This window comes from Cervus elaphus, chromosome 29 (genome assembly GCF_910594005.1).
Source record: "Cervus elaphus chromosome 29, mCerEla1.1, whole genome shotgun sequence".
NCBI classification, from domain to species: Eukaryota; Metazoa; Chordata; class Mammalia; order Artiodactyla; family Cervidae; genus Cervus; species Cervus elaphus.
In genome coordinates, this window is record NC_057843.1 from 2559026 (window position 1) to 2580941 (window position 21916).

Consider the following 21916-nt stretch of genomic DNA (forward strand, 5'->3'; position numbering starts at 1 on the left):
ATAAATGGAAACTTTGTTATTAACTCATCACATATCATAAAAAAATTTTAGATTCATTTCCTCTGGATTAGATTTATCATACAACTACCTCAACTTGTATCTACAAATATCTCCAATATAATTAGTATACTGATTATCACAAACATAGGAAAGGATTCATGTTAAACTCCACTTACCTGGTAGAGGTTGCGCTCCAAACTTGGAAAATGTTTTTAGACAAAATTCTTCCGCAATAAGCTTAAATTGAAAGAGGTGGGGGGAAAGTTAGAAAAGATGTGAAATTTTCAAATTAAAAAAAAAACCTAGCCATCAATCAAAATATTTTTTTTTCTTTTTCAGTCACAATTATGTTGCCAAATAAACTGTACTAAAACCTAAATTGTCCATTCATCAAATTTCTCTATGTTAATTTCTTCCCAATCTTACCAACTTATTTATCCTTTCTGTGGACAAGCTTTCTTCTAGAATTAATCAAATGCAGATATATAGCAGAAAAATCATAAGAAAAGAACATTTTTGGTGAAGAGTGAAATCTAAGTGGTGGTTACACAATGAGATACCATGTATTTACTAAGCGTGTCTGTCAAATACTCTTGTTACTAGTAACCATCATCTGCCCTCTTTTCTTTCCATGTTACATATTCTGTGTATATCAGGCTTTCTTTTGTTGCTGGCTAGCTGAATTCCTGACTCATTGGAAAGGACCCTGATGCTGTGAAAGACAAGGCAGGAGGAGAAGGGGACACAGAGGATGAGATAGTTGGATGGTATCGCTGACTCAACGGACACAAATTTGAGTAAACTCCAGGAGTTGGTGATGGACAGGGAGGTCTGGCGTGCTGCAGTCCATGGGGTCGCAAAGAGTCAGACATGACTGAGTGACTGAACTGAACTGAGCTGAATTCCAGTGCTTCAGCCTTGAGACTATATGTCTGTCCTAATTGTTGGTATCGGAGAAAACAAACTCAGAGAGACTGACTGAAGTCATTCTTTCTTCTCCACTAGCTGTCAAAAACAATAGCACACTGCAACATAAATCTGTGCTTGAAAATGCTATTTGTAACAAAGGAGTCTTGTAAAACACCCACACTTCAGAGACTGTAGCTATGTCCTATATTAGTGGCCTCTAACTGCCAAATTTTAACTGGCTTTCTTGCTTACTAATGTATTCTCTTGGTAGTAACAGTTAAATCCACATCTCTGTTTCCTGAAGATTATTTGCTCATATGGATATTCTGTAAAAAGTCAGAGGAAATAAGACACTTCCCTCTCATCTCATGATCATTTAAAGTAATAAAACTATGATTTTACTAGATATCTGATTCATAGAAGAGTTTAATAGTGATCATTTAAATCAACAAAGGTCACACAAATTATGTAAAATAATTCCACTTTCAGGTGACCATACTTATATACTAATTGACTTGGGACAGATTTTTGATAAATCGTGTTCAATTAAAATTCAACTCAACAAGTATTTATTAAGCACCTGTATGCAAGTAGTAGAGGAGGAATCATGAGTCAGCAATCTATTATATATACATATACATGCCCACACACAGTGGTTTGCAATCTTCTACTAGAGAAAGAGCAATTATAAAGATAATATATTAACACAGTAAAGTTATATTGATAATACTTAACATATATTGAGTATACTGAGTACTTAGTAAGTATTAGACACTAAGCACTTCACAAGCATTATGATTTTTGACTATGGTAACCACTTCAAGACATTATTAATTAGATACATTTATAATCCCATTGTTCACAGGTGAGGAAAGGGAAGCAGACAAATTTTGAATAGTCTTACTGTTAGAAACCCAAGTCGGAGAATATAGAAAGATGGATACCAGGGCCAGGGCAAGGGGAAGGGGAGTTACTGATTAATGGGTATAGACTCAGTTTTCCAAGAGGAAGAGAGACCTGGAAATGGATGAGATGACGGGTGCACAGCACTATGAATGCATTTAATTGTACACTCAAAACTGGTGACATTAATAAATTTTATCTTGTATCTATTTTACCAGAATAAAAAAACTGGAAAACAAAACAACAGAAACTGAAGAGACAGAGGAATAACTCTGATATTTTGACTTATATTAAGAAATACATACTTGGTCAGCACTCAGTTCCTGGCACACAGCTCCTAAAATCCTTGAAATTTCCTCAGTGGGAAGCACATGAAGGTGCCTTTTGTTGTTTAAAACAAGCCCGTTTGAGACATACCAAAATTTGTTAAGGTGACATTTGGAAAGCACCTAAGGATGAAAACTGGTTGCCAGGGAAACCAACTCCCAGATTAGAGGGATAAAATTCCAATCCCACTGCCCTCCCCTAACCAGGAGAGGAAAGAGGCTGGAACCAATAACTAAGGACCAAAGATTTACTGATCATGCCTACTAATGAAGACTCCATAAAAAACCAGGGAAAAGGTTCAGAAAGCTTCTGAATTGGCAAACATTCAAGGGGGGACCCCAGTTCCTGCACTTAGGATGCCTCTGGACCTCACCATTAGGTACCTTTTTTCCTGGCCTTTCACCTACATGCTTTATAATAAACTGGTGAATGGAAGTAAATTTCTCTGAGTCCTGTGAGCTGCTCTAGAGCGCACATCAGTGGAACCAGAGGCAGGGGTCATGGGAACCTGACACATAAACTGGATGGACAGAAGCACGGGTGACAACCTGCCACTTACAAATGGCTTCTGAAGTGGGGGTGGTCCTGTGGGAGAGACTGAGCCCTTGAACTGTAAGATCTGATGCCACGTCCGGGTACACAGGGTCAGGACTGAACTGAATTCTGCCTGATGTATAAAAACTGCTATACACATGGTGACGAGAGGTGTTAGAAGTTAAGCAGTAAGTGTTAAGAGGACAGAGAAGGAATGCAAATGCACAACTGGAAAGCAAACAGGAAGGGGAAGAGTAGCAGGAAAACAGAAAGGAAAATGACTCCAGCACAGCTGGGAAAGGTACGCACCCCCCAGGGCTGCAAAGAGCTCTCCTCCAAACAGAAGAGGCCACGCCCCAGTCAAGCTCCACAACCCTCCTGCTCAATTTAACTACAAAATAGAAAAAAAACATACCTGAGGGGAGAGAAACTTTTCAATACGTTTGGCTATAAAACCTTTCTCCAATATGGAGTTGACTGATGGTCTATCCCTAGGATTTCTTTTAAATAACTGAGAGAGTAAACTGCGGAGATCGTAAGAATAATGCAAAGACACGGGTGGAAAAGATCCAGATATTATCTTCAGTACCAGGTTTTTCATGTTGCCAGCTTCAAACTAAAATTGAGAAAATAAATGAAACATATGAAACATAAGCTGAAAATGTGAGTATGAACAATAAGAAATAGAGTTTTTCCTATTAACAAACAACAGAACTGCAACCCTCTTTCCAATATTTTAATCAGCACATGCTCTCCAGAGCAAGATTCACTTGGTTACTTACAAACACATTTAAAAGAAAATACCAGTTCTCATGAAATGGTATAACCTGCTATAAGATTAACTTTTATGTATTCAAAAAACTGAAAGATGGAATACAGGTACTAATCAGAGTAAAGGGTTTATAAAAGATAATAATAACCAAGATGGTAAAACAAGCAAACCTGGTGGTCTTCATTTAAGATCTGCCTTCCTGTGCCCCTGCTGTAGCAACTAGAATAGGAAATTAACTAGAGAACTAAAAGTCTTTGGGGAAAATGTAATAAACAAAGGTATTAATTAATTTCTTTTATACATTGCTCATTATTATTATTTTTAAATGTGTGATGCTCCCAAAAGCCATATGGAGTCAGCAACGTGGCAAGTATTCCAAAAGGGAATATAAACCTCATCAATGGAAACATATATTTTAGGATCAAACACAATATAAACTCTTAACTTAAGTGGGGAAAAAAGAGGTGGGCAGTTTAAAATCTAAAAAGACGATTTCATTTTGAAAGTAAAATTAAGTTTTTGAGATCTCAGTTAAAATGGTATAGAACAGTTGTACACTTATGTTAATATATACAATTAAGAAAACAAAACATAGTATGAAGTAGGCAATGGTAATTATACAAAGTATAAAAGAGTTCTCTTAAATGATGAGTTCCCCTAGCACATAAAATATGATATTGTTTATTAAGATGTGAGTACAATTCAATCGTCTAGAAATGTCTATGTACCTAAGAAAGAATCCTAAATGCAGAAACTGATTATACTCTATTCCTTCACTACAGTGAAATTTTGCTTATCTCTCAAATGATAAGCTCTTCATAAAATAAAGATTAATGACTTACTGAGCTTCATGTGTCCACTTAAGGGTAAGTAACTCCAAAATACAGAAGCAATGGTGACAGAACAATGCAAATGATAAGATTTTTTAAAAATAGGTAGGTTTAGGGAATTCCCTGATGGTTCAGTGGTTATGACTCTGCGTTCACTGCCATAGGCCAAAGTTCAATTCCCTGGTCAGAAACTAAGATTCCATAATGGCAGGGTGCAGCCAAAAAAAATAACAAACAAATAAAAATATATAGATTTAGACCTAAATCACTGTATGTCACAGAAAAACTGACCAATTTCTTCAAATGTTGATCTGATATCCACCAGGTCATATCACTTTGGCAGTCTATGCCCTTTTCCTTAAGAAAAATAAAATCTTAAGGTAATACAATGGAAGACAATGCAACCATGAAAAAACACAGCGAAAAAAATAGTCAAATAACATCAGGCAATAAAGATAGGCTATAAAAGGGCTTATACAATACAACAAAACTTATGAGGGGGAAAAAAAAACAAAAATGGAACTCATTTTATAAATTATTCTAGAAGAAAGTCTAGAAAGAAACAATTTACAAGCAGACATTACTGACTAGAGCAATCACTTTTGATATTTATCCACTTCCTTATGGTTTTATTTATTCCCTTAAGTTTTCTGTAATAAAAATATATTACTCTTTAATTAGTAGAGGAAGCATTTTTAAAAAGCAAGATTTTAATATGGATAGTGATTAAAACTGAACCTACTTAGAACAAGAACTTCCCCTTTTTGGTAAATTATGTGCCACCTAAAAAGTGAAAATTTTAAAATACTCTGAATTAAACATTACTTGCATCAGTAAAATCACCTTCCCGTAAATATGCTGAAAACTGTTCTTTAGATAATTTCAATTCTAAAATCAAATAATTTGGATGTTTTGAGAAAAATTGCTAAAATGAAATTAATAGTCTGTTAAGCCAAAATATCAAATTCATTATGCAAGTTTAACATTTATAAGATAGCAAATGTCTTTAGAAATAATTTTCTAGAATGAAGTATGATATATGATATTATAACAACATATATAACATGCATATTTGACATATGCATATATGTTAAGGGAAAACTGATTTACATTTACATCTCAGAAAATACTGAGAAATTCACAAACCAACAGAGAAGAGTAATTCCTAGTACAAGTGGGTCATCTGAAAGATGGCAAATGATTTTTTTAAACAAATATTATAGGTATTTTTTCACAGAATTTGTAAAATATTTCACAAACTTCTACTTACTGCATGTTTAAGTGTGCACATCTCATACAGGACACACCCCAGAGCCCAAATATCACTAGAAAACAGAAAAATGAGAGATCTTCTCCAAGAATCAGAAATTACTTTAAAAGATTTTCACTTTAAGAAGACAAAGCAGCTTGAAAATATTTTGCAAAAGCACGGCTTCCATAAAACGTGTTCTTTCAAACTTAAAATTTCAACCATAACTAAATGACGAAAGCAGTTATCCCAGATTAGAAAAATAAGTTGCCTAAATAATTACTTGAAGTGTCATTAGCAAAACAATATTTAAACAAAATCAGTATATTTCAGATATGTCAGTTTTCTTATTTTGCAAAAAATCAAAATGTTTTATTTAATAATTTGCAAAATACAATTTCTTAAATATTATAAAGTAAAATACTGCTTTAATGAAGAAAATATTAATTTACTAAAAGTAAATCTGAAACAAATCTGTGATAACCAACTAAGAAATGTTAAAGAGTAAATACATTAATTTATTTTCTAATTTCAAGACTTAGTTACACTATCATCTTTATCCACAGTCTCTTCTGCTCTTTTATCTTAAATAAACAGATATTTTTATAACTAAAAGACTATTTCTATTTTTAAGAGAAAAAAAAAAAAAACCCTCACAATTCATAGCTACAAGTCAAAAAAAGGAAAAACCACTGCTCTTGGAAGTTGAATGTATTGGAAAAGAATAAAACCCATTACTGAAATCCTAAAGTTAAAAAAAAAAAAAAGAAATCCTAAAGTTATCTAGCCAATCTCTCACAAAAATTTACAAAGTCACAACTGTAACCCCAAAATCTGTTTAAGATTCCACTAAGATAAAAAAGTAAATGTAAAAAGCCTTTAGTAACTTGAACATGTTATAAACTAAAAGCTATAAATAAAAACATTAATGATCTTATTAATAAAATTCTTTAAGAAACATCTGGGAAAATATGAATTTCTAAGTATAATTAATGATGTTTATCCACTACAGCTTTAAAGCATTTTTTCATAAAATCAATTTTATATAAAATTCTTCAAGGGATGATTAAATCCATTTCAAATTTAAAGACTAATACTTTCACAACTGAATCACCCAAAAGACACTGAAACAGCATTAACATGTAAAATTACTTTAGCTCAAAGAAAATACTACTCTCCTTTAGAATATCCACTAATAAAACACTCCATGGACTTGACTGATCATCGTAACTGATTTAAACACATTGCTCAGATGATGCTCTCATCCCTTCTGCTCAGGTCTGAAATACAGTTTCCCTACCCTCAAAAGAAAAGGGGGGACGGGGTGGAAAGCAATCCTGAATACATGCATTATTGCCAGTCACCACTTCCTTTTAGCCTCGTAGGGTGCTTTCAAAACTAAGGTCAATGTTTCTGAGTTGGGATTTTTAAGTGAGTGTGTGTGAGAGAAAAGAAAAGGTAACTGGAATTCAGTGGCAGAATTCCTCTTCCTGACACACACACTATTCAATCTGTTAGCCATACTACGACTCAGTGATTAGGAATTTGGACTTGGGAGTTAGATGCCTGGGACTAAGAAGTCACTTCACCTCTCTCTGCATTTGTTTTCCTTCTAAGGAAAGGAGGAATGACAAATACCTACAACTCACAAGGCCACTATGGAGACAAAAAGAGTTAACATATACAGTGCATTTAAAACAGTCTCTGGCATATAGCAAGTGTTCAATAAATATCAATTACTGTAATCAATAGGAAGTAACTACTATGAAAAGACAAAGAAAGCACTGTTTCCCATTATAACTGAGATAAGAAAGTAATTCTTTCCATAGTTCCTTCAGCAAGAGAGTGAAATAGCTTCTTTACAATTCCCCTCATCATATATTAAAAAAGTATATATACATATGAATATGTACATATGTGGACATATGTCCATTACTGATTTTAGAATAATATTCTGAAAGTTAATAATTGTATAACAAAGAAAGATTTACAGAAAATATTATACAACATGAAATAAGTATCATTTTAAATACCTTTTATTATTATAAGGTTTATTTTCACAGATCTCAGGTGACAAGTAGTATGGGGTCCCTATGCAAGTTCGAGCCAGCTCTACAGTACTAGAACAAAAAGAGAATTATTGGAGAAACTTAAGATACTTAAAGATATTATAAATTATCACAAGTATACAACCATGGATTAAAACTTCACTGAAGACACTGTATCAAACCAAAATTTACCTATTAAGAACTCTAGCAATTCCAAAATCTCCAAGTTGTATTGTTCCATCTCTGGTTAAAAATATGTTCTGTAAAAAAGACGGAAAAAACCCACAAATATTGTTACAGTCCAGTCTTTGCCCAAGACAATGCTGACCCAATGTCCAAATCTACTTAGAAGTTAGTAGTGACAGAAAAAACATACCTGTGATTTTATGTCTCGATGAAGAATTTTTCTATCATGTACATGTTTTAGGGCCAAACATATCTGTACAAACCAGTCCAAAATCTAGGGGGGATAAATCAGATCATTTCTTTAAAAATTTATATTTCACATTAGTCTTTCCTTGTTCATTAAAAGAACTCAGGAATATCTGGGGAAGAGTATCTAAATCCTCAAAAAAAAAAAAGTTGTAATTTTTAATATCATTGTAATTAATGTCATTTACATTAGGTAGATACTCAGATCAACAGTCACATTACATGCAGTACACACACTACATTTAAATGTAAGAACTGCTCCTAAGGCATCTTTTATAAATCAGAATTAATATGGAAAGAAATTTTCAGAGAAGAGTGAAAAAGGGAAATACTTTATATTTTAGGATAGTATGATGCTGAGTGACTTTTCTTTGTTATTAAATATACTACTTTTCTACAGAAGTAAAAATCACAAGAGGGAAAAAAATCAAGCTGGACTACTGGAAGACACCTCTGACTTCTTTTTCACCCTACATTCATTACATATAAATATAGACTCTGCAGCTGGCCACTTGAAAGTAAAAAAGCTCAATTTCTACCTCACTTCTAACATAAAAAAAAAAAAATCCAAGTAGATGGCATTTTTAAAAATAAAAAATTAAAGTATAAAGCGAGGAAGAAAACATAGGCTGATTTTCTATAATATCTTTGACTGACACAGGACTCTCAAAACATGATACCAAACCCACAAGTCACAAGAAAAGTTGCCAACATAAATTATAAACCATCTCATGAGAGCAAAAATGTGACTGCAGTGCTGGAGTATGTGGCCAATACTCAGTCAGCACCTGTGGTTATAAAGAAACACATGCATAAAAAATAAGCTTTGAATGACTTCTCAACAACATTCATGGATTAAGACTCAATCGCCTATATGCTAACTCACCTGGTCCTCTTGAAACAAAATGCCCTTCTGAGCATTTATTCTTTTGAACAGATCCCCTCCTTCACAGTAATCCATCACTATGTAGAGAGAGCCATTTTCTACAAAATATAAACATTACATTCCTTTTTAAAAGTGTTTATTAAAAGCACAGCTATATTAAAGGTACCTAAAGGTTAACTGAACTGTGGTGTTGGAGAAGACTCTTGAAGAGTCCCCTGGCCTACAAGGAGATCCAACCAGTCCATCCTAAAGGAAATCAGTCCTGAATATTCATTGGAAAGACTGATGCTGAAGTTGAAACTCAATACTTTGGCCATCTGATGTGAAGAACTAACTCATTAGAAAAGACCCTGATGCTGAGAAAGATTGAAGGTGGGAGGAGAAGGGGACGACAGAGGATGAGATAGTTGGATGGCATCACCGACTCAAAAGACATGAGTTTGAGCAAGTTCTGGGAGTTGGTGAAGGACAGAGATGCCTGGCGTGCTGCGGTCCATGGGGTGGCAAAGAGTCAGACACGACTGAGCAACTGAACTGAAAGGTTTAATAGAAAGCAGCAATTAATTAAATGTGTTCCATTAAACTAAAAACAGAGACACAGAAGAAATGCAAAAGGCAAGGTATGTATACTGGTTGTATAGACTTTGTGATCACTTGGGTTAACAGGCAACTCCATCATTAATGATTTTTCTACCAAGAATACACCAATCCAGTGGAGATCAGTGTCCACACTGACATAAACTTATCTTGAATATGTACAAAATGCAGACAGATATATATGATTTCACTTAATAGATATAACTTCTTAAACATCATCTTAAAAAAACAGATTTTTCCATGCATTTGTCAGAAATAGGTAATCTTGGTTTCCAGTTGATGATTACTTTTCACCTTCATTTCATGCACTTAATTAAATGTCAAATAAACACAATAACAGATGCTGTGACTCAAACGAAAGACAGTCTCTACGCCCAGGGAACTCTCTTTTTCTACATCTGTGAACAAACCTAAAGATGCGGCACTTCCCTAATCACCTTTATGCTTCAGTCCACAGAAAAAAAGACATCCGTGACCCTTCCAGGGGTAGACAGGACAAGGAGGACACCTCTCATCCTTCTCCTCACCTTCATTCTTCTACAGGAATAGGACTACATGACCTTTTCCCCAGCAGGAGGAGCGGCCAGGGTCACTTGTCACAGCTCAAGGGCAGCCTTCTTGGAGCTCACTTCTCCTGCTGCCTTGGGCTCATAGCCTTACTCTTGGCAGGCTTGGGTGCTGGTCTTGTTACTTGCCATGCCCACATTACTCCTGGATACACTGCTTCTAATGTGCCAGGGGCTGGGAACCTACATGAATGAGCTAATTAAGAAGCTCTATTGATACAGCTGATACAATTGATATGAAAAGATCATCCAAATATATCATATAAGAAGTCAGTATGTGGAAAAAACACAGAAAACCTTATAATCAACTGCTTATAAAAAAATATGTATAGAACGTCACCATTTACACAGCATGAGAAACATACATAAAAAATTAACCACAGTGTACTATGACTTACATATGCTTAACATTGCTTAGAGTATGTGTGGAAGGAAACTCAAGACAGTAGTAACAATGGGTACCACCAAGAGGAAGAAACAGGTAACTCTAAGAGAAGTAGAAGGAAGACTTTTTACTGTTATGCAACCTTTGAATTCTGTACCATATGCATGTATCAAAAATTAAAACTATTAAAAGATTTTAAAAAAAGGTGTATCTGTGTGTGACAGACAGAGAGACAGAGAGACACGTTAAACAGGACCTGAGAAAGGAATGGAGAAGCAATCCTGAAGTAAAATATCTGAGTTCTGTAATATTTTCTGTTGCTTAAGCATTTACTATTTATTTTGGGATAAATACTAGTTAAACCCAAGGTTAACAGAGAAGTCTTTTCCCCATGAGGGAAATACTAGTCTGTTTTGTATTCCATCATTCAAGCATCTGGGTACCAACCATTAGTATGTGGCAGGCACTTGGCGTGAGATGCCAGGGATACAGAAATATAAAACACAACCCCCGTCACCAAGGGACTCACACAGCATTGAAGAGACACCCTCCAAAAAACTCCTCAAAGAATGAACACCTAGAAACTGCCTGAAACTGAGGCAAAAAGACTGTAAGCCAAGTGACAAAGCCTCGATGTCTATTAGAAAACAACCAAGAGTTTAACAGAGAACAGGAAGCTTGACCCCTCAGTGAGCACACCTGCAGGAAGGCTAACGTCAAAATTCTAATACTTTTCTCCCTTCATTGCCCCACTTGAGAAGCTGAAAATAATCCCAGATCCCCTAACTCCCAGTTTTCCCTAGTACTGAAGTAGTCAGTGATCCCATTTTGCCCACTATAATCTAAGAGGAAATCTGAACAAGTGCTTATGAGAAAGCCCTGGCTTGACTGGTCCCAGGAACAGACTCAGGAGCAGAGCGGCTGGTGCTGCCCTCAGTCCATTTCTTCAGCATCTTCTGGATGCAGGTGCCGCCTGGAGCTGCAAAGTGTCATCTCAGGACAAGGTGACAGCACTAGGCTTAAAAACGTGTGTGTTAAGGATGCCAGAGTAGAAATCAGACAGAGTCTAACCTGCCATAGATGCAGGCCTGCCCATCTGTTAGATTTCCTGTTAGGTGAGATCATTAAATATCTTTCTCACTCAACCCAATACTGGCCAGATTTTCTATTAATATTACCCGCAGCAAAAAGCAATCCAAATTTAGCCTCAAAGAAAAGAGTTCTTTAAGAAAATAGAGAAGTTAGATTTTGGCAGCACCAATGGGGAACAAGTTGAATGCCAACACACAGCTCCATATATGAGCCTTTTTCATTAAAAATATAGGATAAAAAGCAAAGACTGTAGGAAAACAAAGACAAAAATATGAAACCAATTAGAAGATGATAGCTGCAGACAACTAAAAATAGATAGCAATACATGAATCACAGAGTAAACAAACATGTATAGCAGATACCCAAATATACAGTGACACAAGACTTTCTCAATGATAGCAACAATTTTTTAAAATTTATAAATGTAGGAATATAGACAAAAAGTATCTATTTATCATATTTAATGTTCAAATTTAATTATAAATTTATACACCTGGAAATACTTTTTTCGGCCGACTCTTCAATCTTACAAAAAATTTTATCCAAAATTTTCACATTTCTCATCAGTATCAGTGTCTTTATTGATTCACCTATGTTTCCCCAATATACACGATCTTCATTAACTTTTAATTGAAAGAGAGCACTTTTAAAATCTGTTTATGTTGTCAGTGGAATTTTTTCAGTGTCCTAATCCCCATATGTAAAATACTGGGACTTCAAAAATTCATCCTGAAGAGTTCATATACATTATTGTTACAACATAATCATACTGCCATTTAAGTGATTTTAGAAGACTTATAACAGTATCTGATATCTGCAATTATGACATCAATATTAAATTTCTTTGATGTCTCTTTTAAAAACTGATTCTGCCTGAGGTCCTCTATAAGCACTCAAAATTAACTCAGTTTAGTCTTCTTCCCCAGAAACGTTTTGCTATGTAACGTTCTTTAAAAAATTTGAGAGCACATCCTATAACACGAGAGACTGCAAGAAAGAATTCATTTGTAAGCTAAGACAACCTTCTGACAAATTTTGGAATATCTTTCCTCATTTTAAGGTATAAACGGATTTTTTAAAAAAATAGTGAAATGTTAAAACTTCCCTGAAACAAAGGAAAACCAGAATCTGGAGGCAGAAAGAGTTCAAAATGTTCCAAGAGAAAATGAAGCAGAAGTATTAATACTAAGTCATATTCTGCTGAATTTAATTCTGAAGAAAGAATTCTTTGAGAATCAAGAAAAGATAAATTATCTTCAAGAAGAGAAGCATTATGCTGATGTTAAACTTTTCTACAGAAACATTCAATACCAGAAGACATACTGTGCTTGTAAACAGAAAAGTATCATCAAAGATACCTATCAGTATAAAAACATCAGTTAGACACTCTAAGAAATGCAAATAGTAACTGCATTGAGGGAATACATCATTCATAAGCTCATCATGAAAAAAAACTGATGAAGTCCAGACAAGTAGGAGATGAATTCAAATATCTCTGAAAATGGGTAACTAAGGTATAAAAGAATTAACAATAAGAATTGACTCTGTCGAAGCATTGAATCAAGGCCAAAACACTCTAAGAATTAAAATTTCAGAACAAAAGATTATTAGAGATTATGATGATTTTATTTCAAAATGCTCCAACTACCACACAATTGCACTCATCTCACACACTAGTAAAGTAATGCTCAAAATTCTCCAAGCCAGGCTTCAACAATATGTCAACCATGAACTTCCAGATGTTCAAGCTGGTTTTAGAAAAGGGAGAGGAACCAGAGATCTAACTGCCAACATCCTCTGGATCATCGAAAAAGAGAGTTCCAGAAAAATATCTACTTCTGCTTTATTGACTAAGCCAAAGCCCTTGACTGTGTGGATCACCACAAACTGTGGGAAATTCTGAAAGAGACGGGAATACCAGACCACCTGACCTGCCTCCTGAGAAATCTGTATGCAGGTCAAGAAGCAACAGTTAGAACTGGACATGGAACAACAGACTGGTTCCAAATCAGGAAAGGAATAAGTCAAGGCTGTATATTGTCACCCTGCTTATTTAACTTATATGCAGAGTACATCATGAGAAATGTTGGGCTGCATGAAGCACAAGCTGGAATCAAGATTGCCGGGAGAAATATCAATAACCTCAGATATGCAGATGACACCACCCTTATGGCAGAAAGCGAAGAACTAAAGAGCCTCTTGATAAAAGTGAAAGAGGAGAGTGAAAAAGTTGGCTTAAAGCTCAACTTTCAGAAAACTAAGATCATGGCATCTGGTCCCATCACTTCATGGCAAATAAATGGGGAAACAGTGGAAACAGTGGCTGACTTTATTTCCTTAGGCTCCAAAATCACTGCAGATGGTGATTGCAGCCATGAAATTAAAAAGACCCTTGCTTCTTGGAAGAAATGTAATGACCAACCTAGACAGCATATTAAAAAGCAGAGACATTACTTTGCCAACACAGGCCCAACTAGTCAAAGCTACGGTTTTTCTAGTAGTCATATATGGATGTAAGAGTTAGACTATAAAGAAAGCTGAGCGCTGAAGAATTGATGCTTTTGAACTGTGGTGTTGGAGAAGACTCTTGAGAGTCCCTTGGACTGCAAGGAGATCCAACCAGTCCAGTCTAAAGGAGATCAGTCCTGGGTGTTCACGGGCAGGACTGATGTTGAAGCTGAAACTCCAATACTTTGGCCACCTGATGTGAAGAGCTGACTCATTGGAAAAGACCCTGATGCTGGGAAAGATTGAGGGCAGGAGGAGAAGGGGACGACAGAGGATGAGATGGTTGGATGGCATCACCAACTCAATGGACATGAGTTTGAGTAAACTCGAGGAGTTGGTGATGGACAGGGAGGCCTGGCGTGCTGCAGTCGTAAAGAGTCGGACACAACTGAGCAACTGAACTGAAGTGATCATTTTTACTCTGTCAAGATGAACAAAAATCAGTGGAGAAGAACTCCAAAGACAGTAATTTCCTCACCTTTCATGAGAGATGTTCAAAACAGCATCAGAATTCCACTTTTTTAAACAACTTGCTCATTTTTTAAAATTGAGAGATTTAAAATGTTCACTTTTTTTTTTATCATTTTAGAGAAAAATGAAAATTTTGTGTTTCAGAGCTCCCACAAGGTCTATAAGAAACTAAAGAGGTCCATGATAAAATGAGAAGATGGTTCAAATGAGGTAGAAAAAAGGAACTGTGACCAAATGAATAGACTCACCAGATAAAATGACATCTGATAAATTTGAAAATGAACATAGATGCCAAGATTGGAGATTCTGTGAGACAAAGGAACTCTCACACCTTGTGGTAGAGCCATAAAGTGCATACAGTGAGAAATGCTGCAATGTTACAAGAAAGTTGTAAAGAACGGGCTCAACAATACACAGTGACATGGAAAGACATACGTGAGATATTAAGTGAAAAGAACCAGAAGCAGACATACATACATATGATCCCACCTGTTGTTGTTTTTTTTAATCCCACCTGTTTTTAAACATCAAAAGCTACACACTTGTTTGTTCTACAAAGGCACAGAAAACACAGTAAGGAATCAACATGGGATTATTTGCAAAGCTTATCCTTAAGGAATGAGAATGAGCAAAGTGGAAGGAACAGGGAGCTTGGGGTCCATGCATGTGTGTACTCCTGAATACACTTCCCATGAGCATTTACTCCTTTAAAGCTAAATGGCAGGAGTAATATAACTTTATTTAAAGACTGTGCCATCCCTTCTGAACCATTCAGATGTTTCTAAGTAAAACGTCTGATAGAATATTTGTTGACATACATTTAAACCTTTTCCCTTGAAATACTAAGATCCTGGTGATGAAAGCAAAAAGAAACTAAAAGACTAGGGGAAAGATAAAGGAAATTCAAGGTCCTGGGAAGAAAGAGATGGTTAACATTGTACTCTTTACCATGAGCTATAAAGCCTCACTTCATTGTCATCATAAAATAAATAAACTGAGCACTTTATGACATAAGGTGTTAACTGATTCATATATTTTTTAAAGTATATTCTACTTTAATAGATAACTTTATTTGGGAACAAGGATACTCTAATTCAGATGCTGAAACTTGTACGTAATAAGAGCCTGAAATGGTCACTTAAACTATCTTCTACTTTCAATCCAGACTATTTTTTTATTTTGCAACAGACAGAAATTTCTGACAATGATGGGAATGAATAAACCACCTTGACCTGCCTTTAGAGAAGCTATGTTCTACCTTAGTTCCTGCATTACCAAATATAATGGTAGATATTTCCAAAATAGCAATATTTTATAATATTTTAAGAACTTGACAACACTTTATATATAATACACATATATATTATATACAAGGCATATTTAATACAGTATCTCAATATTATAATAATGACATATACAGGAAAACACTAACAAGCAGGGTACTTTCTAAAATGACAACATTTTCTCAGTGGCAGTGGTGGCAGCACTTAAAGGGAGTTTAGTTTTACAAGGTGAAGATGACTGTTCCTGCTCTGTCTGAATTTCTGCACTTATCACACTGCCTTTTTACAAGTAACCTCAGTGACAGTGACTCAGTACTAAGCTACACGGGGACAGGGTGGCATTAGTACTATCAGAGAAGAAGGCTGACACTCATATGCATGTGTATTCAAGCAGAAATAATATACTTTTCTTTCTGAGAATAATTCACAAAAAGATCCTTAAGAGGAAAGTACGCAGCAGTCGTCACAGGCTTAGGAGTCTGTATCTAACCTTCAAATGATTCTCTATACTGGACAATATTTGGATGCCGCATGTTTGCTAGCACTGCAACTTCTCTCCTTGATTCTTCCCTCTCTTTATTGGACATCTGAAATAGAAGGCGAAAAAACAGTAAATTAAGTAAATAAATGATATAAAAGTCCAACCAAAAGAGAGTGGTTAAAAATAATGTTACCATAAAGCACAGCCCAAGTAATAAAATATAGCCAGAAGTTAAAAAGAATGAGTTGAATGCACACACAAAAAAACATTTTAAGATGTTCAAATCAGATTAAGTCACAGAGCAGTAGGGGATGTATCTTTTTTAAACACATAAACACCAGCACACATCACAGAAAAAAGTCTAAAAGGACTCACAGGCTCTTCCGAAATGAGTGGTTTTCTCTGCAATTACAACAGTCTGTCTTTATGTTATATGTTGCCATACATTTTTTTTTTTTGTCTCTAACAATGAATCTGTTTGTAACCAGACTTCTACTTGGATAACCAAACAAAAAATACACTTACCCTTGAAATATTAATTTCTTTGATAACATATTGTCTGCCATCTTCTGTAGATCTGACAAGAATGGCTTTTCCGAATGAACCTTCTCCAATCTTCTGTATTCTAATGTATTTCTCCATGGTTCTTTTTCTAAGGCATCTTAACAAATATGCTAGACATACTAAATAAAAAAGTATCAGTTAATAGAGATAAACCATGACATCTGTAACAATTATAATGTTTAATTAAAATTCTAATTCCGCAGTGACTATTTTACTTAAAAAAAAACAACATATATATATATATATAAAATCTACTGAAAGTTAAATAAACCTTACCTCACTTTTACTCATGCAATGTAGGAAGAGCTAAAAGAAGAAAACTAGTAACATTTAAATTCTATAAGAATACTTTGAAAAGTCAAATACTATATATATGTGGAGAAAGAAGCTAACTTTTTCCTACAGTAACTACTGTCAGGATTACTTTACTACCTGCAATAAGAATACAAGCTTAATAAGACTACTTCCCAAACTTATTCATCTGATCCCCTCTCATTAGACATTTGTTTCCAGTGTTTGCTATTATAAAAGAACTTCAGATTAAATTTCTGCACACAGAACAAAGCCTGAGTATAAAACAGCAGTCTTAGGCGCTAAGGAGAAAGCGGTCAAAGTTTAGGGCTGCAAAAGTCCTGAGGAGGAGGAAAAAGAACAGAATAAGTCCAAAAATGTGCATGTAAATGCCTCTCCTGTCAGATAGCCCACTCCTAAGCTATGCAACACAAGGCAAGACTGAAACAGATTAGTCCTCACAAATGACTCAAAAATGGAGTTATCAGGAGGAGACTTCAAATAACCTTGATTAATATGTTCAAGAAAATAAGAGGGAACAATCGACAAAAGTGATTTTTTTTAAAAAAGGAGGAGAATTTCAACAAAGAACTGAAATTTATCTTTACTAAACGAACTCCTAAAAGTAAAATATAAAATATCAGGAATTAAGAACTCATTGTGTGGGTGTTACAGCCATTACAGGCAGCAGGATTAAGTAATCTGGAAAACAAACCAGCAAAAAATATTCAGAAGAATAGACAGAGAAAACAAAGAAGAAACAAAATGACATGGAAGGGAAAGAAGATTCAATATCAGAAAGATTTTAATTCTTAATCTTTAAATTTAATGCTTCCCTAATATAAACACAAGCTCTGGGTGTGAGGTTGATCGGATAAGCTGATTTTTAAAGTTAACACGAAAAAAAGAGCAAGAATAGCCATAGAAAACTTAGGGGCTCCTCTCAAAGCTGAGTCAGTCAAGCATCTGACTGCAATGCAGGAGACATGGGTTTGATTCCTGGGTTGGGAAGTTCCTCTGGAGAAGGAAATGGCTACGGACTCCAGTATTCTTGCATGGAGAATCCCATGGACAGAGGAGCCTGGCAGGCTACAGTCCATGGGATTGCAAGAGTTGGACACGACTTAGCGACTAAACCACCACCACCACAGCCATAGAAATACTGAAAAAAAAAAAGAACAATTAAGGAAGACTTGTTTACTTGATATCAAGAGACATTATAAAGCTAATTATGAAAGAGGCAAATCACAGGGAATCTAGAAATACATTAAAAATTTTTTTTTTAATTTGGTGGATGACCATGGTAACATTTTAACTCTGAAGGCAAAAGATGGATTCTGAAACAAACAGCATTTTAAAAACTAGGGAACCATGTGGCAAAAAAAAAAAAGAAAAATTAAATCCATTTTCTTCACTTTATACCAACACAAACTTCAGATGATAAAAGTTAAATGTCCCTCAAATTTTTCTATATGACATCACTCTTCTTAAGTATGTCAACTACGTTCCAGAAAAAGCAGTCTGTTAGTCAAGTTAGACATCTTTCCTTACATGTTACAAGAACATCTTTAAGTCATGAATGTTTGATACAATAAAATGTGCACCAAATGTGAAAAATGTCAAAGAGTATATGATGAAAAACTGTATCCTCAATAATCTGGAACTTGAATCAAGCCTTTTCAGCTGCTTCAGCTATCTGACGGACAAGCAAGTTGCCCTAAAGGGAAACAGTGGTGAAGAAATGTCAACAGCTTTCAAGAACTTATGGTACTAACTGCAACTATGATCCACACATATAGTTCTCCCAAAATAATAAATCCCATTTTAGGCTGAAGGAGAAGGTCAATTTAACTCCTCAATGAGGAAAGGCCCTGTCTCATTTCTCATAATTCGAAAAAGCAGAAGACAAAAATGGGATTCCTACTAGAGTTGGTTCAAAATAATCTGCTTCTCTTAAGTCTAGTCCTCTCTGTAAGACTATTCAGACAATAAACAGTTTCCCTAGGGGAAAATACGAACATGTAAATGGTTTATATTCATGAGATGATGCCACGTCCACAGGATTACAGTTAAGATTTACTTAGAACACAGGATCAATGCATTATGAAAATGACCTCAAAAGAACTCCCCTGGCCAAGTTCCATAACCTTTACGAAACATCCAATTGGTGACTTATTGTACAAAAACCTATTTTTCCACAAAATAGGCTCCTTATCTCTCACCAAAGGGGAAAAAAAAAAGTAAGCAATCTTGAAACAGATCTGTGGATCCTCTAATTTCAGACAAATCTAAAACACAAAGAACTACTCTCTCCACATACAGCTTCCCTCCATGGTCTCTACAATACTGCTGCATCATAAGAAAAGGCCATTGCTAGCAGAGATTGCTAATTATTTTTAATCCTTCAAGTTATCTCCGATGTAATTTACCATGGCAATAAAAAAAAAAAAAAACTCTACGTTTTGGGACGGATCTTACCGTAGAGAATAAAAATTAGGCCTATATATATATATATATATATATATATTTTTTTTTTAAAGCCTTATGAACTCTAAAGGTATTAGAACTTTCAATGCCTTACATGTAGACTGAAATTACGGGAAGTGGAATGTAAGATTATTAGCTAACCAGTTAATTGTTACTCGTTTTATAATTAAAACGCGTATGCAATTTAAGACTGGAGACAAGAGATAAGCAACGTAAATGACTTCTTATCCATAACAACACTTCTAATATTACTGTAATTCCATGCTCACTATCGCTTTTCTTTTTTATATCGCCTATTAATAACGTCCAAGGATTGCTTAGTAACGCTACTCCTTAGAGAATTATCATCTAAGTGAGATGCGCCTATTTCCGTGCACCTCAGGGCAGGAGTCCGCAGCCTCCCCACAATGAAGTCAGGGCGAGGTCTCCCGCAAGAGAACGACCTCTCAGTTCTGCACGTTACGCCTCCCCGAGCGCCGCTCACCTCAGGACTCAGGCCGTGGGCACCTTCCCGGGCCGCCGCCTCCCCGCGGGGCTCACCGAGGCAGAGCCGACCTTCCACGGTCCGGAAAGCGCATCGGGCCGCAGCCTGCGCCGCCCGGGCCAACGCCCCGGGACACGACTCCGCGTCTCCGGACCGAACCAACCGGTTTCCGAGCCCCTGGCAACGGCAGCAGGGGGAGTGCCCCGGGCGCCGCCCCCAACTTCTAGCCGCGGCTGCCGGCGGCCTGGCGGGGTGGGCTCACTGGGTCTGGGGGCCCCTTGACGGTTCGTACCCCCGCCTTGCCACGCGGACACCTGATACTCGGGACACCTGATACGCGGAGAAGCGCTTAGAGGTCCCGCCTCAGGACTCCTCACAGGACGCCCCAACGCCTCACAGGAGGCAGAGCAGCGGGCGGGGCGCCCCGGCGCGGGTATGTGACGTCAGCGCGCGGACACGGGCTGAGCGGGGGCGGCCGGGAATGACCTCGGGGGCGGGGCCAGGGCGGGGCCGGGCTCTGGAGGTTTGGCGCTGCAGGTGCTGCCGGCTGTGGGAGGAGGAGAGGGAGGCGCAGGGGGCAGGAGCGCCAGGCGGCAACCGGGTCGCTACGCAAAGGTGTCGTGGAGCAAAGCCTGTGATAAATTAGTCCCACACGTACTGCAAGGGAAAAGGGACTTATTTAGCTTTGTTAGGGATGTCACATTTTTAATCATTTTTTGGCTGTTTCGAGTATTTCTTGGCTGCATGGGCTTTTCTCGAGTTGGAGAGAGCCGGGACTACTCTCCAGGTGCAGTGTGCAGCCTTATCATTGCGGCGGCTTCTTTTGTTGGGGAGGACGGGCTTCAGAAGTTGTGACACAGGGCCCAGTTAGTCCGTGGCTTGTTGGATCCGTACCAGACCAAGGATCAAACCCCTATCGCCTGCACTGGTAGGCGGATTCTTTACCATTGAACCACGAAGAAAGCCCAGGAATGCCACATTTTGAAAACTGCTTTTGCTTCAAAAAGCAAGACAAGTGAACTAACTCAAAGACATATACTGTAATGATGTCACATGTGGAACTTAGAAAATAATGTAAACTACCGAATATAAAAGAAAGGAGACTGAAAAACAAATTATTCATACTAGTTATCAGTGGGGAGAGGGGTGGGGCACAAGATGTACAACTACTATGTATACAATAAATAGTAAAAGACACGTATTATACAGCACAGAGAAACATAGATATTGTTGGTTAACAATTATGGAGAAGGCAATGGCAAGCCACTCCAGTACTCTTGCCTGGAGAATCCCATGGATGGAGGAGCCTGGTAGGCTACAGTCCATGGGGTCACCAAGAGTCAGACATGACTGAGCGACTTCACGTTCACTTTTCACTTTCATGCATTGGAGAAGGAAATGGCAACCCACTCCAGCATTCTTGCCTGGAGAATCCCAGGGACAGAGGAGCCTGTTGGGCTGCTGTCTATGGGGTCGCACACAGTCAGACACAACTGATGTGGCTTAGCAGCAGCAGCAGCAACAATAACTATAACTGAAATGTAACCTGTAAAAATTTTTAATCAATATGTTGTACACCTGAAACTTATGTAATATTATATACTGACTGTACCTCAATAAATAAACAAATAGAATGTTTTTAAAAAGCAAGACTAGTCCTACTATATTTTGGATGATTAAAGCAAAAGAGTATTTTTAAGTCTTGAATTTTTAATATAACATGGTTTAAAGAGAATAAATTAAGAAACAAAGAAAAAACAAATAAATATAACGTGGTTTACCACACCTTTACAACTACTGGGTGTATGTGTTTCTTA

General features: G+C 36.6%; 1 protein-coding gene across 7 annotated transcripts in view; it reads right to left on the bottom strand.

Moving 5' to 3' along the window:
• The window catches only part of NEK1 (NIMA related kinase 1), a 122978-nt gene extending 102448 nt beyond the window's left edge, over positions 1–20530 (bottom strand). For 3 of the 7 annotated variants that reach the window (XM_043890864.1, XM_043890865.1, XM_043890862.1), the window contains exons 1-10: positions 20100–20527; positions 16799–16956; positions 16283–16379; positions 8891–8988; positions 7949–8032; positions 7765–7832; positions 7558–7644; positions 5546–5600; positions 3089–3289; positions 177–237 (exon numbers count right to left, since the gene is read on the bottom strand). In XM_043890864.1, coding sequence (XP_043746799.1) covers positions 177–237; positions 3089–3289; positions 5546–5600; positions 7558–7644; positions 7765–7832; positions 7949–8032; positions 8891–8988; positions 16283–16379; positions 16799–16915 — 868 coding nt within the window. In that variant the 5' untranslated portion in view covers positions 16916–16956; positions 20100–20527. Of the gene's footprint in view, positions 1–176; positions 238–3088; positions 3290–5545; positions 5601–7557; positions 7645–7764; positions 7833–7948; positions 8033–8890; positions 8989–16282; positions 16380–16798; positions 16957–20099 lie in introns of all 7 variants that reach the window. The other 4 variants (XM_043890863.1, XM_043890866.1, XM_043890867.1 and 1 more) reach the window with 2 other exon arrangements.
• Between the last annotated feature and the right edge of the window lie 1386 nt (positions 20531–21916).